The sequence below is a fragment of the Taurulus bubalis genome (assembly GCF_910589615.1).
Source record: "Taurulus bubalis genome assembly, chromosome: 2".
NCBI classification, from domain to species: Eukaryota; Metazoa; Chordata; class Actinopteri; order Perciformes; family Cottidae; genus Taurulus; species Taurulus bubalis.
Window position 1 is genome coordinate 38,450,496 of NC_136590.1, and position 14,256 is coordinate 38,464,751.

The 14,256-nt window shown below is 41.4% G+C and overlaps 1 protein-coding gene across 1 annotated transcript in view; it reads right to left on the minus strand.

The window, feature by feature from the left end:
- The window catches only part of LOC306732784 (seizure protein 6 homolog), a gene marked incomplete at both ends in the record, with an annotated part of 81,102 nt that overhangs the window by 13,954 nt on the left and 52,892 nt on the right, over positions 1–14,256 (minus strand). Inside the window, 5 exons of the mRNA XM_079213947.1 lie at positions 278–472; positions 564–730; positions 1,281–1,449; positions 2,164–2,349; positions 10,273–10,465. Coding sequence (XP_079070073.1) covers positions 278–472; positions 564–730; positions 1,281–1,449; positions 2,164–2,349; positions 10,273–10,465 — 910 coding nt within the window. The remainder of the gene's footprint in view (positions 1–277; positions 473–563; positions 731–1,280; positions 1,450–2,163; positions 2,350–10,272; positions 10,466–14,256) is intronic.

Below are 14,256 nucleotides of genomic sequence, written 5' to 3' on the forward strand. Positions count from 1 at the left end.
CAAGCACACATATCAAAGTAAATCAATGGTACAATTTTACGAGGAAATGTATCGTGGATCAGAGGAAAGCAGCTTAGGAAGACGAGGTTAACTGCCAGTGGTCTTTTTAATATTTGGATAAAAAGACTTCACTAGCTCCTGCAATGATCAAGCAGACAAGGGAAGCGTTGGGTCCTCAGGTCAGTCACATCTTAAATTCTGCTGCAGTGGAAGCACATTATTTTTGAAAAGATTTCACATCGTGCAATTACTTTAGCGGATGAAGCCCGCGACTCACCCCTGCAAGCCGGCTCGGTCTCATTCCACTGTGGGTTTTGTGCATCCACACACTCGATCACTACGGAGCCTTGCTCCAGCGTGTAGCCAGGGTCACACGAGAACTCAACCACTGCACCCACGCCGTAGGTGGAGTCGCTGCCGCTGAAGTTGCCGTATTTGACAAAGGGCTCATAGCACATGCCTTTCGCAAAAGCTGCGGACAGAAAACACACACAACATTAGACCCAAGAAACAAGGTGCTGATTGATGTTAGGAAACTCTGCAAGCTGCAAGATCAAACCTGCCTTCGTATCTGATCGCTGCACCGGTGGAGGTGACGGTCCCATCCGTGGTGAACTCTATAAACAAGTAGCGTCCAGTACTGAGCACACCCTCATTGGGCAAATACTCAACCTCATAGGAGTCGTACACAGGGGGAGAGTCTATGTTGTTGCCATTCTTAATCAGCAGCCTAAAAGAACACACACACACACACACACACACACACACACACACACACACACACACACACACACACACAGAATGAAGAGGGTTTAAAATAGACGTAAGTGAGCCTTGAAAGGTAAGAGAAGCATTAAAAAAGAAGTTCTAAGCTATCCGATAGCTGCTCGCTGTTCCAGTTGTGACTGTAATAACTTTGTGATAACATTCTCCACCACTTGGTAATGAGGTGAATGGCCATGTGTGACGATAGCCATGTGGATCAGTAGACGCTGGAGAAAAATGTAATGCAATTGCTGTTTCCTACCACTCACTACCCTCTGCAGTCCCTCCAATTCATTCGCTTGATAGAACACTGTTGAAGGATTATAATGATAAAAGGTCCCTAAGAATTCATCTGTCGTTCCCTAAAGATTTTGGTTATTTATAGCCTCTAACCACAGGCATACTGTTTTTCAGAAAATTAGTTTAAAGCGCTGTGCCATTACCTGAAGACACATGCAACATTCACACTCTCTCAAACGTCAAATTGATTTTTTTTCACAGTGTGCATACACCACCTGTCATCATCCTCTGCCAGAGCCACCTTCTCAAAGTGAATGTGGAGCCGGTGGCCTTCAGGGGCCTCCAGGACCCAGTGGCACGTCAGATTGTTGCTGTAGTTGCCAGGGAAACCGGGAGAGACGATACGACCATAGGTGGCATTTTTAATCATCCCCCCACAGGATGCTACATGAGAAGACAGTGAGAGAAAAGAGGAAGGAGACAAAGAGTTGGAGGGTAGGAATATGAGAACGAGAATGACACCAACTATGGTAGCAGGGGGGGTTTGGAGTAAAGTCCCTGTCTGAGCGTAGATTGCATCAATATCCAGGGGATTGGGACCGGACTACACTCGGGGGCTCACCTGGGTCTCAGAGTGTGTGGCTGTGTGTGATGGACATGTAAAGAAAGGCGCAACACAGCAGCAGTAACACTATCTGTCCAGAGCAGCTGCAGGAGAGCGGTTGGAGCTGGCAGATGAGTATTTACCAGCAGGAGAAGGATGGTCGTGTGGCCCAGATCTAATTAAGGCAGCCGGGTCCAATGGCCTAGTGTTTGCCCCGTCTCCAAAGAATAGCTCCCCGCGCTGCTAATCACATGCAAACACACTCGTTTGGTCTCGCCGTGTAACTAATCGAGTTGATAGGAGACAACCTATAGTGAAGGCTTTCGTTAATCAAAATCACCTGAGAGGAAAGCTAAGGAGAGGAGGTGCTTACAATACGCCTCACATTTTAATTTAATTTGCATGTTTTAATTGTAGAAACTGCTTCTGTCGGATTCTGAAAAATGTGGATTCATCAAAAACAGGGAAAGAAAACATTTGGATGAATGCATTTACAAATGCTTCCTCACTGCCCTGCACTGCTTGCTGTGTGAATGAGCTACTTGGTGTCTTACCCACACATCGCGGCTCCTTCCCACTCCAGTAAGGCGTGGTTGCATTGCGACAGGTGAGCATTTTGGGGCCTTGCAGCTTGTAGCCGGTAAAACAGCTAAAGTAGGCTTCTCCGCCAGGGTGCAGGTGTGTCACGGAAGCTTCTCCACTAGCAGGCTCTTTGGGGAAGGCACAGCTCAGCACAAAGGCTGGAGAGGAAAGAAAGTCCGAAATGAAAAGAGTGCATAGGACACAGTTTAATAATGAATGCAGTTTGAGTAAAACGGTTGTTCATGTGATATTTCTGGCATCTCTGTGGCCTCTAATGGGCCTAAACATCTTCTAAATGGAAATGCATTATTCAATATGAATATTCAGTGACTTATTATGGAGGAGGATATATGTGCTAATTTGGTTCTGCCACTATTGTGGTCTGTCTAATGTATAATTGTTATGCACAAGACCTCACAAAATACTATTTTTTGTTAAAAATGTCCTCTCTAACTCTGGAAGTGGAAATAACTTTATGTATGATCTGATGATGAAACACTTTATTTAGAGACCTCATTGGTCTGACTTTAAATCATAAATTTGAAATATTCTACCAGCGACCCAGAGGCCTAAGGGAGATTTTAAAAAAAAAAAACATCTTGCACAGAAGTCCAATTCTGGCCAAAACAAACGGCCAACAATGTTAACTGGCTGCACAACATAATCCTCTGTGTCCTGCATTGTGTACTGTACAACCCCCGCTGTTGTGTTGTATTGTTGACCACGTTGTCTCCCCTCCAAAACACTACTGAGCACATACACATTTAGACATAAATAAATGGCTGAAAAAAATTCTAAAATGCATTCCCATGTCTCTCGCTCTCGCTCTCTCTCACACACACACAAACATCAACTTTGTTTTATAAACACCCCTAGCTTAATTAATCGCAGTTTACCAGTTCATACAGTATGCAAATGTAGGAAGACATGTTTGCAGCACTACAGTAATTAACATCACCGAGTGGTGCGGTGGAGGGCCACTGCAAATACTTTGACAAATGGAATCGTTGCTGATCAGTTGAAAATCATAGGGCCGTAATGTGATAGCTAGAAGAGGAATTGCCTCTGCGGTGGTTGTCAAAGAGTCGTGATTCCAGCGGGGTAAGATCAATGTTCCTGGACTTGCTATGCATTGTTGTGCTGTCACTGTTTTTGAATAAACGGTGTAGGATGGGATGGAGTTCGCATGGATAATGGAGTGAGCTAACCGAGTCTGTAATGGAAGCTATTAAACAGGCTTCTCTTCCTGTCTAACGGCCGCACTGTTCTACCTCATTAGGGTAGGTACTTTAATGACCAGACTAAAACTTTTAAACTTCTGGCAACGTGTGAATAACAAAACAAGCAACCTAATTGGACCCACTTTGGCGTGTGTTGCAATCGCAGTGTGATTGTGCATCGTCACAATTACAGAAACCTTTTAAAAGCCGCAACTTTGCTCAAACTTTGCAAAATGCATGTCGTGTTGGCGCCTAATGGAGTGTATGCAAAGCATTTAATAGGAGCTAATACGAGAAGGAGAAAACAATAAGCAAAAGAGCATTGGGAAAGACCTGCCTGCGCTGAAATTGTACTCGCAGTCTTAAAAGCGATTATGATAATATTGTGGCACGGACTATGTAGTATAAACACCTTAATCTACTTATGGTAATGTGATTAGTGTTTGTTGTTTACAGAATTAAGACACAGACTGCAGCAATTTACAGCTGCATAGTTGAAAGGTTGTTTGGTGTAAGCCCGTCTATAGAAATTGACTTTAGGTGTTACCTGTTTCTGTTCATTTCTTACATCCAGCTATTTTCTTTACTTGATTGAAGATCACATAACTATATCACTGCAATATGCACTGGTTTTAATCAAAGAAGTAGAAATGGCAACATCCTATTAGAGTTTCCTTGTGTTTACTAAGGAAGTCAAAAGTCAAAACATAGTTTGGCTGCTTGTGCTGGTGGTTTTAAAACATATCTGACTGAATCTAAGCTGGCCAGATGAACCAGCACCAACTGTTAAATGATTCAGATGCGGATTCTACGGCTAAACAACATCATACATTTGGAGCTTGAGGGGCAGGCCACATGGCGAAAGAGAAAGCTTGCGCTTGATAGAAGCACACATAAATGCTATATAATATATTTGAGGTCTTTGCGTGCAGATATGCAGAGCTGGTGGAGGTCAGAATGAAAGATTATACACTCTGCAGCAGTGTGTGTATGAAGGTCTTTCATTCCAGATGGAAATAAAAACTCTTTAGTGATTTTTCTAACATTACCTTGAAGCTAAACTGGATATTCAAACATGTTGTTCTATCAATCTTTGAACTTGAACTCGAGGGAAAACAGACTTTAAATGCATAATGGCCATAAAGGTTTGTGAAGCTGCCCTCATCTATTGTGTTTTTAATCTAGCGACTTTGCGTTATTCTTTCACACTGGTTTCCATCACAATGAAACAGGCCTGTCTTTTGCACTGAATCAGTGAGCCACAGGGACGAGGTACACTGCCCCCGGGTCATCCATTCAATTCATAGTTTATCACTAGCTCCAATGAACCTAGTTATTGGCATTATCGTAGCAGCATTTACATCCCTATTGAGCATGCAGCGTGAGAGCCGGAGGCAAAACATTTCGGAGCCAATTCCTGAAGTATTAAAATACGTGCAGCCTCCATTCCAGGAGATGTGGTGCTGGGCCATAAAGTCTGATTGTTTTGCCATTACAAATAATAGATCCACGGCGCAGACAGCCAGGAAGATTAGCTGATGGTAGTGTAGGGCCACGGGAAACAGATGCGTCTTTAGTTATTGTTTCCTTGTAGAGGGGAGGAAATAGTGCAGGTACCCTTTCAGTTTCACTGTGTGGACGAGCATTTCTGCTTTCTGAACTGATTCAAATAAAATGATAAGGTGTCCTGGTGGAAAAACTTTGTTGCTGCAATGATCCATCCCCCCTCTGCGTTCCCATGTTTCTTTTAAAATTACACAGTTTTAGATAAAGGGGGACATCACAGGTCTAAAATAAGGAGACAAACTGTATTTTAGAAGTGACATGTATTGGTACTGGCTAAGACAGCAAACTATCGTTTTCACCTTGTAAGCCCATGGCCCGCTCACTTTACACCCCTGTACCGATTTGTTGTCGTGGCTGGTTTGATCCCATCGCAGGATGGTCTCTACTTTAATGTACTTTTAAAGTTGGTGTCCATGAAAGAATAAGAACGAGGGGAAAAAATGGCTTAAAGCCTCTGGGATATAAATGGCACAGTTTGGAGTTAGAAAGTATTTTTTTTTTATGTGTAGCTTGTCATAAGCAATACTTAATCACTAGGCATCTTAACATGAGCTAACTGTTTTTTTGTGTTGTTTTGTTAACTTTATTTTTTGTCATTTCTCAGTGCTTATTCACAGGAGTTCAAGAGGAACACATCCTGTCATGCTTTCTTTCTTTCTCCCCCTCTTATCTGTGTATGAGCGATGGATTTGTCCTGGCTTCTTTGAATATAAAGTATTTCTGTTCAGATTGCTTCCTGCCCTTTCTCACCTTTCTGAAATTCAAGTTGGTTTTTTTGTCAACAAATATGGAACCCTGAATCTGTGCTTAAGATTCAATAATTGCTTACGGTTCATTCAGCCCTCCGTCAAAAGTTGTACGGGAAATCATTTAAAGGAAGTAAACACTTGGTGCGACCCTTGCATTCACTCACACACTCCTCCCATTAATGAGCCTTATTCTGCTGCATGAACATTTTTCATTTGCCAATCGGGATGCTGCTCCTCAACCAATAATGGACAAATATGGTTGACCAGGGCACAATAGATGAGGTGAGGAAGGCAGGGAAACTAAGTTATCCACCGTATTTGGCCAGGCAAATAAAATGCATTTAAATTTAGGCCTAATAAGGTATTTTACGTGTCCTCTGAATCCCCTCCGGTAGAGAGCTGGAATGGCATCACACTTGACAAGGTGAGGGCAGAAGATAATGAAACAGAAACAATGAAATGCAGTGTCGATTGTTATGTTTAATGGCAGTGTATTTGGAGAATATAATTCACAATGTGTTACATCAACCTCTCGAGAGTAAAATGTGTTTCCGAGGAGAGAAAATCCTGCGCTGATGAGTAGTCATCTCTGGTCAGTTGTTGTTTTTTTGTTGCAGTCCTGCAATTAGCAGGTGACTTGTGGGAGAGTGTGACTCGCTGTATCCAAACCTCATGTCCTGGCTGTGCACCCAAGCATTCCCTTTTACAGAAAGATCGATAGTGTTGTCTCTGGTAAAGTGATTCAGTTGTAGAAAGCCACACCATCGTTCTGCCATGATATGGTCTATTGATATTTATGTGGTTGGTTTTAAAACTCGATTTTAATGGTCATTTACTCAATAGAGGCTATTAAAGAGAAATAACTTTGGACCAGAGGCGTCTCATTAATGCTACTGAGAGGTTTTGGCAAATTGGTGGATCACTGCCAGTGGCAGAGGTCCTCCGGCGATAATTCCTGTGAAGCATCACTGCCGTTGGCAATGCCATCGATTGTGATCTATATACTAGAATCCTGAATTGACAATTCAAGCTCGCCTATAGATGTTAAGAGGTCATACGATGGCAATCATATAGAAAACTAAATAACAAAAAGTCCATCATGAATTAAATTACATTTCAAAAGAAGAAACTGCCTTGGGTGCCGATGTTTGCATATGCAGAGTTACATTTAATTACTAGTATCCACAATGATCATGCATTAAAAAAATTTAAAAATTAAAATAAACAGGATTACTTAACCTCTTTTTTTTGGTCAAAAGGTCAGAATATAGCACTTACTGGTAAACTTATTATTTTTGCCAAAGAATACTCTGCCTGCCAGCACTTTAGTAGTGATTTAATTTCCCTGTTCTGTATGTATTTTGTGTGCACATTCAGGAGCTCACACTTTAGGATGAAGTATCGTCAACATGCTTGCATGTAAAACTGCAGTCAATTCTTACGACAGAGAAAGAACGTAATGTGTCATATGCAGGACAAGACTATGAATTCCTGCCTTATATTGATACCACTTATTATATAAATAACTGCAACTCAGACAGTTCATTCATAATAATTTATGTCATTAATAAATAAATGATTAAATATTGTCGGTATGTATGGAAATGGATGGATGAATACTAATTGTGTGCATAAAGGGTACCCTCAGGATGCATTACATGTAACGCATGTTTTATTTATGGTTCTTTGTTATTCGAATGCATTCTTTTTTGCATATATATTTTAGCTGCAGTGGCTGTCTCTGGACATTATAATGGTTGGACACCAGATGTTCTATGTATATGATGATACATGTATATGCCTGTGAATTAAGGGAAAAGATAAGGATGAAGATGTTCTCTTCTTGTCCCACACACTTATTTCCTGCTCCATACATCTGAACGGTAAAACACACCCATAATCATGTTCCAAGTGTCAGGCTCACTGCTGATGTTATAGAGGCATCCATCAGTCTGTCATCGCAGGCAGAGCCAACGCTGTAGCAGATATTAATTACCCTGAGCCCAGATCCATCTCTCCACAGTTCTGTCTCTTTCTCCACGCTTGTCCAATCACATTTCTCACAGCCTATTATAGAGGACAAGGTGAAACTCTGCTAATCAAGGAGAGAAACACAAATTGAAATATCTTCTTCCCCTCCAATATGTCTCAACTTCTCCTAGAAATCTGATTATTGCGTCTTTTCTCATCAGAGTAACGAAGTTTGTCCCATCGAAATTCCAAAGCAAATAGTTTATTGGTGGCCGACTAACGTCACAGATCTGACTGCAGGGCTTTTATCTGCCATTATTGCAACAATTACAATGCAGCAAGCTGTCTGTGAGAAAGGGTTTTATCGGATCATAAGAATTGATATCATTACTTCTGAGGAAGCGCCAGACACAACAGGATCTATCTGTGAAATTATTCAGAGGTGCTGTGTTAAGTTGGACCCCTTGCTTGATAAAGTTACATATTTATTATTTTTTCTCTCTCCTCCTTTACTTGGACATACCTGCACATTATTCTGCTCACAGTTATTCGTATATGAATACATGGCACAATGACATGACATGACATGCCCGCTCCCACTAACAAAAACAATGATAAATCCGTACCATATTACATTTATAACATCTGTTACAGGCATCTTATGTTATGCCTGTATATTTGCACTTTTGTCTAAATAATGTGTCACCTGGTTTGTACTGTGTCACCCTGACAACATTAAACAAAGTTAAAGATGCATGTTTAGATGAAGTGCTCTTTGTATCAAATATGTTATTTTGAAACTAAATATTGAAAATAGATTTTTGGTGGCCTAAGCCAGACATCCCCTGAGAGAATGGATCCTTTAAAAGTCTAATAATGTAATGATATGTAAGTTTCATTTATTGACATGGTCTACTGTCAATGGGTACAGGCTTACATGGATTACATTTAAATTTGTGTTGTAGCTTTTGTAGTTTTCACCTACTGAGAAAGATATGTCATAATAGAGTGTGTTTTTGACGGCTGACATTCCAGGGGCAAACATTTGGAATGATATCAAATACTTTGTTGTCCTTAATTTCACTGGAATGCAATCCAGGGTACAGATGATTACAGCTTTTATCACTATATATATTTATTTAACTGATAAACAAGCCCATGGCTGGTGTGGACGGCGCTCAATATGCCGGAGAATATTGCACACAATACTGAAAAATAACTATACTGAAATGCAAAGAGGATCAGTGAAGGAGAAAAGTACACCTACCGACAGTGTTTTTCAACTGTTTGTCACCATCTGTCCCCATCAAGGCAGAACCCTGTATGATCTGCACTGACCCCTCGCTGTCATCATTCAGCCTGACCACACATAACAATATTCACACATCCAACGGCGGCAGGCTGATTTATCTCACGTCAGCGCCGCTGTTTTGATGGGCGCTTCCATTTTCGAGCTGATGAAAGTGCCACAGTAATGTGGTGGAATGAATGTTTTGTCCAACAGCTTCCACCATCAACTCAAATCGATGAGGCATGTAATTGCTGGCCATTTTGTGTGATTGCTAAGATAAACAGACATTGCTGCGGACATGGAGGATCAATGTCACGCACAAAACAAATGAGAGAACACGAGGAATTTATCATATTCACTGAGAACATACAGTAACTTTCTCTGCCGACCAATTGTGGTGCAGACTCAACCCTTTTATGTAGTTACTATTTCATCACATTTAACAATTCATTCTGCAAAAAGATGGGGCGCAATTAAGTCCCGCCCACAACGGCAGACAACAATTCATTGCTCTCCATTGACTTTGTATTGCGTGAAACTGTCTCACTATCGGTAGCTGGCAAACAGAAAAATGCCTTGAAGCTACTGTGTGGGGAGGTACACTTCCGACAGAGTAAAGAACCCAAAACTAAGTTTATACAAGCTGCTGCATCAAAAAACGGAGGATACAGGCAATAAGAGCTAATTATTTCTGCATCAGCAGAAAGAATGGGGGGAAACTGAGGAATCAACGTGTACAGCAAGCAGTTTGTCCTAATAGTTTTAGGCTAACTATATTTCTGCAAGTTGAGCTAAAATTATTGTGAAAGTGTGTAACTTGTGGTGTAATGTGGATAAATCAGAACGCTATGCAGTACGTATGCAAGTGCCTTCGCTAACTACAGTAGCTTACTGACAGCTAACTTCATCTGGTGCTAAAATAATCATTTTACATACTGAAATCCAAAGTTTTTTCTTGCTACAAGCAGTGTTTCAGACTTTTTGTTTGCAAATGGTGGCGCCGATTGTTTTTCCCTCTGGTGGTTGTGGCTTTCAGAGGGAAGCGTTGCACTCTGTGGCTATGGTTTCTAATCTCTGCAAAGGCCAATAAAATGCTCACAAAGCTATTGCATGTGTTAAATCCAATGCTATCCTCCCACAAGCCATGGACTTCCGACTGATACTGCAAAATAATACTGACTGAGAGCTGTTTTCCCAATATGAGAGTAACATAATGTGCATGAATGAGCTAAGCTGATCAGTATGTAGTTGGACTCACACACTGTAGCTATGGTACTGGCTCACCTTGGTAATGCAGCAGGAGAAATCCAAAGTTGTGCTGTTGGTCACTGCGAAATCGGATGGAGATCTGATTGCTCCAGCTGCGCAGTACGAGGCCCCTCATCAAGACTGACTCATTGGCAAGGATGAAGGGTTCCCGGCCACCCGTGTCCTCCACTGTCACCTGGTCGCCCTCCAACGCACTCACATTTAGCACCTACAAAAACAAAAACAAACACTGACATTCAATGCTGCACTTCTGTGCATCTTACACTTTGCAAAGGGTCTTTGTAGAGTAACACATGGCCCAGTGCATTGTATCCGGAGCACATGTATCCACTGGATCCATAGACTTTTAACTCCAACACAATACATCAAATTGCATGCTACATGTTGACTTATAAGGTCTCAGTTTACACCAGATGGGATCTTAATTCAGCATCCCCCGCTGTTGTGTTTCCATTTTAAGCCAAGTTTAGTCTAATAGTGTTGCTCTGAAAAATGGGTCACCTGCTGTGTTACTTTACTCAGTTGTCTACCAACACAGTTGCACAGGGATCTGTTTGGTTTAGTCATTTTTTGTTAACCTGCGCCTGGGTTGTCGACACCTTTCTTGAGTAATTGTTGAATCTGTCTAGGTTATTCCACTCATGGTTTGTTGCGTGATTGACTCATCCTCTTTCAGTGTTTGCCTTGTGCCTGTAAGCCACTCCGACAGCCGGGCTTTATGTCTTCAACAGGTTTGAACAGCATCTGCAGCTAAATCTGGTGAAGGAACCTCGGGAGGATTGCATGTAGTTAAACTGTCTGGATAACAAAGTACTGACACATTTTGGAGCAACATCTTGATTCATCCCCCCACAGAACTATAAAGGAGGCATGATAATCCAACAGCAGGTCATGGTCATTATTCTGTGAGATAAAAAAAAATCTCCTTCACTTGTGTTTGCAGAAGAGTGATTACAGACTAGACCTGCTTCTAAGGTGCATGGAGAAGGCAAAAAATCTGCATTTTGCATGGCAGTTTTAAATAGCTCTGGAGATCAACAAACTTTTATTAAAGACAATCCAGGTTTGAATCGATTTACAGAGTTCAAATCATTTGAAATTCTTTATTCTTGCTGAGTCCATTTAGCTAAATGTGTTGTGCATTGGCCTGTGCTAATAAAAAAAAGGAGATAAAAAATAGGACTATCACTGCTCAGAGCCTAATTTTATTTTAAACTGGGTTGCAACAAGATCCAAAATGACAAGTCCACCATAAAAGCTAATTCAACCACATCTAGTTCAAGCTCTAAGTGAGAATCATAACATGTTTCAAAAGGTAAAGCTGTCATGGGTAGTGGGCTCAGGTATGCCATGAGGCAGAAAAAGGGTTGCCCTCCATAGGCCGACGTCCCTGAGGTAAGATGTGTGCAGGAGTGTTAGTGCAACAGCCTGGAAAAGCTGAGACAGTGGGCAGGATGAGCACATTGTACGGCGGCAGCAGCGAAATGAATTTGGCCAGGTTGGCTAACTGTCACTCAGTCGAGGGAGAGCTGACAATGAGCGCAGAGAGGCTAATGGACACTCTGAGAGTGAGCTTAGAGGTGACTTCTTCCTGAATGATCCATGAGGTCAGCCACTTTGATTGATTTGATTTTTATCACAACCAGAATTAAGCACTCTGGCGGTTTCCAGACCAACTGACAACACAGAGCGCAAACACTAGATCAAAGTAGAAGATATGTGCGTGTGTGTGTCTGCGTGTGTGTGTGTGTGTGTGTGTCTGCGTGTGTGTGTGTGTGTGTGTGTGTGTGTGTGTGTGTTCCAGAATCCCCTCTGTATGTTTTTAATATAAAAACCGTTGTTGCAGGAGCCTTAAACAATCGTGTCACAGTGAGTAATAAAGGAATGCCACATGCTTTTACATTCCCTGTTTCTCAAGGGCAGCGGCAATGACAAAGCCTTTGGCACAGTTCTTTTTCCCCCCACTTCTGCCTTTGTGTCTCTGAGTTAATATGGAGAGCTTGGATGCTGTGCAAATCAGGTTACTCCAGCGACTTGCTCATCTTATAATTTCATAGCTCGCCCCACAGTACAGCACAGTAATTATCTTTCAATTCCACATCTATACTCGTATATTCAAGGGGTGAGATGATGGCATTTAACTTGATTGACAAGTTTAGACAACAATGGAGTCTCAACTAAAATAACATCCATCATTGATCATGATTGATTGTTTGCATTGCAGTCTTGTAGCTAAAACCTGAAACGTTTTCAAGGAACTTGAAGGAAAAGGTTGTACTTTGTTACTTTTATAAAAAATTCAAACAAGGATGAATATTTATTTTCATCTTTGTCAGGTTGTGTTTATTGTGGATTCAGAAAGTTAAAAGATTAGAGCCTAGTATTCCCTTAATCTTTGAAAACGCAGTCTCAAATTATTATTCCGTAATGTGTTTCTGTTGCCTCTGCCATTGTGTAAAGCTGGTGACACAATGAGAGATGGCTGATATTCCACCATGGTTCATAAATATTTCAGTCAAGCATCTCTCGAAAAAAAAAATCAGGCTGTAAATCAAATGTCCCTCTTGTTAATAAAGCCCTCTGTGAAACTGGTCGAAAACCTCTTATCCTTTCTCAATTTCCTTCCCCTCCTCACACTTGCCGCAGATCCAATTTGAGTATCAATCTTTTTGTATCCCTTAATGATATCAGAGGCTGGATGTCCCAACATTTCACAAAATGTTAATGTTATAGAATGTAATGACAACAATTCTGCGCTAATTGGACAAGCAATTTCTACCAATCCCATCGACAGCCAACTAGGCTGCCTGTCAAAACACATTAAGCAGATTGCTAGAAATCGCAGTGTTATTTTTGTCCATCCATGATTTTGCTTGAACATGATTGTCTCCTACTGACAGAAAGTTGTATATGTTGAACTGCCTGAACTGCTGTCATGCACTTTATGTTGGTATCTGTCAGAGCTTCCTCCACTGCTTACATTAGAACAGGCACCAAAACATATAGCCAATTTATGTTGGCTCCCTGTTTGCATTAATTGTCAATTGTACTGTTGATTTTGAAAGAATTAAATTGATTTGGTCCACATACACTACATGCAGTCTGTGATTCACTGACTCCTTATATGCCTTAGATTGATATAAGGATTCCTAGCCTCCGCAAGTAATCAAGGACGGGGTATTTTGCAGATAAAGTCCCTGGACATTGGAACAACCATTAAGATTAGACAGGATACATCTTAATTACAACTTTCTTATCTTTTTGTCTCTCATGACAAAGACTGCATATTTAATGTTTCATCTGATGGTATCTGAGTCCACTTCATCGTAATATGATTACAGTATATGACAGTTATCAGTATTAGTTTGTCTGTATCTATTGGTTTTCATTCAATCATTCCTTTCTTACTGTTAGTTTTCAAGTAGTTGAACTTAAAAGATACATTTTTGACAATTGTTTGGCTTTTGTTGTTGGTATTAATCGTTTCTTTGTACACATTCTGATATTGCAACAACTTAAAATCATATCCAGTAAGGTCAAACAGATTGTAATTCTGTGACCTCTTGGTTTACATATACCAGGGAGGCTGATGAAGGACAGGTGAGCAGATAGTGAGCAGGGAGCAGTTGGACTGATAGCCCCAGAGGGCCGTATCGTCTGTCATCCACCCTGGGACCTGTCAGTGCAGCCAGCAACAGCTGTCCTGCCTCAATTATGAATCATTGGCCATGTCAAGAGACATCACACTACCTTATCTTCACCAGTGCTGGAGCCAAATGCCCAGGGGGACTTCTTTCTCACCGTTTCACTCTTCGTTTGTGTGTGTGTGTGTGTGTGTGTGTGTGTGTGTGTGTGTGTGTGTGTGTGTGTGTGTGTGTGTGTGTGTGTGTGCACGCGCGTATCTACACACACATGCATGTTCCTCTGGACTGTAATGAGAGCAGGCTTATTGTAACTCCTAGTTGGAATCTCTGCCTCAGCAGACACATGTGTGGGACC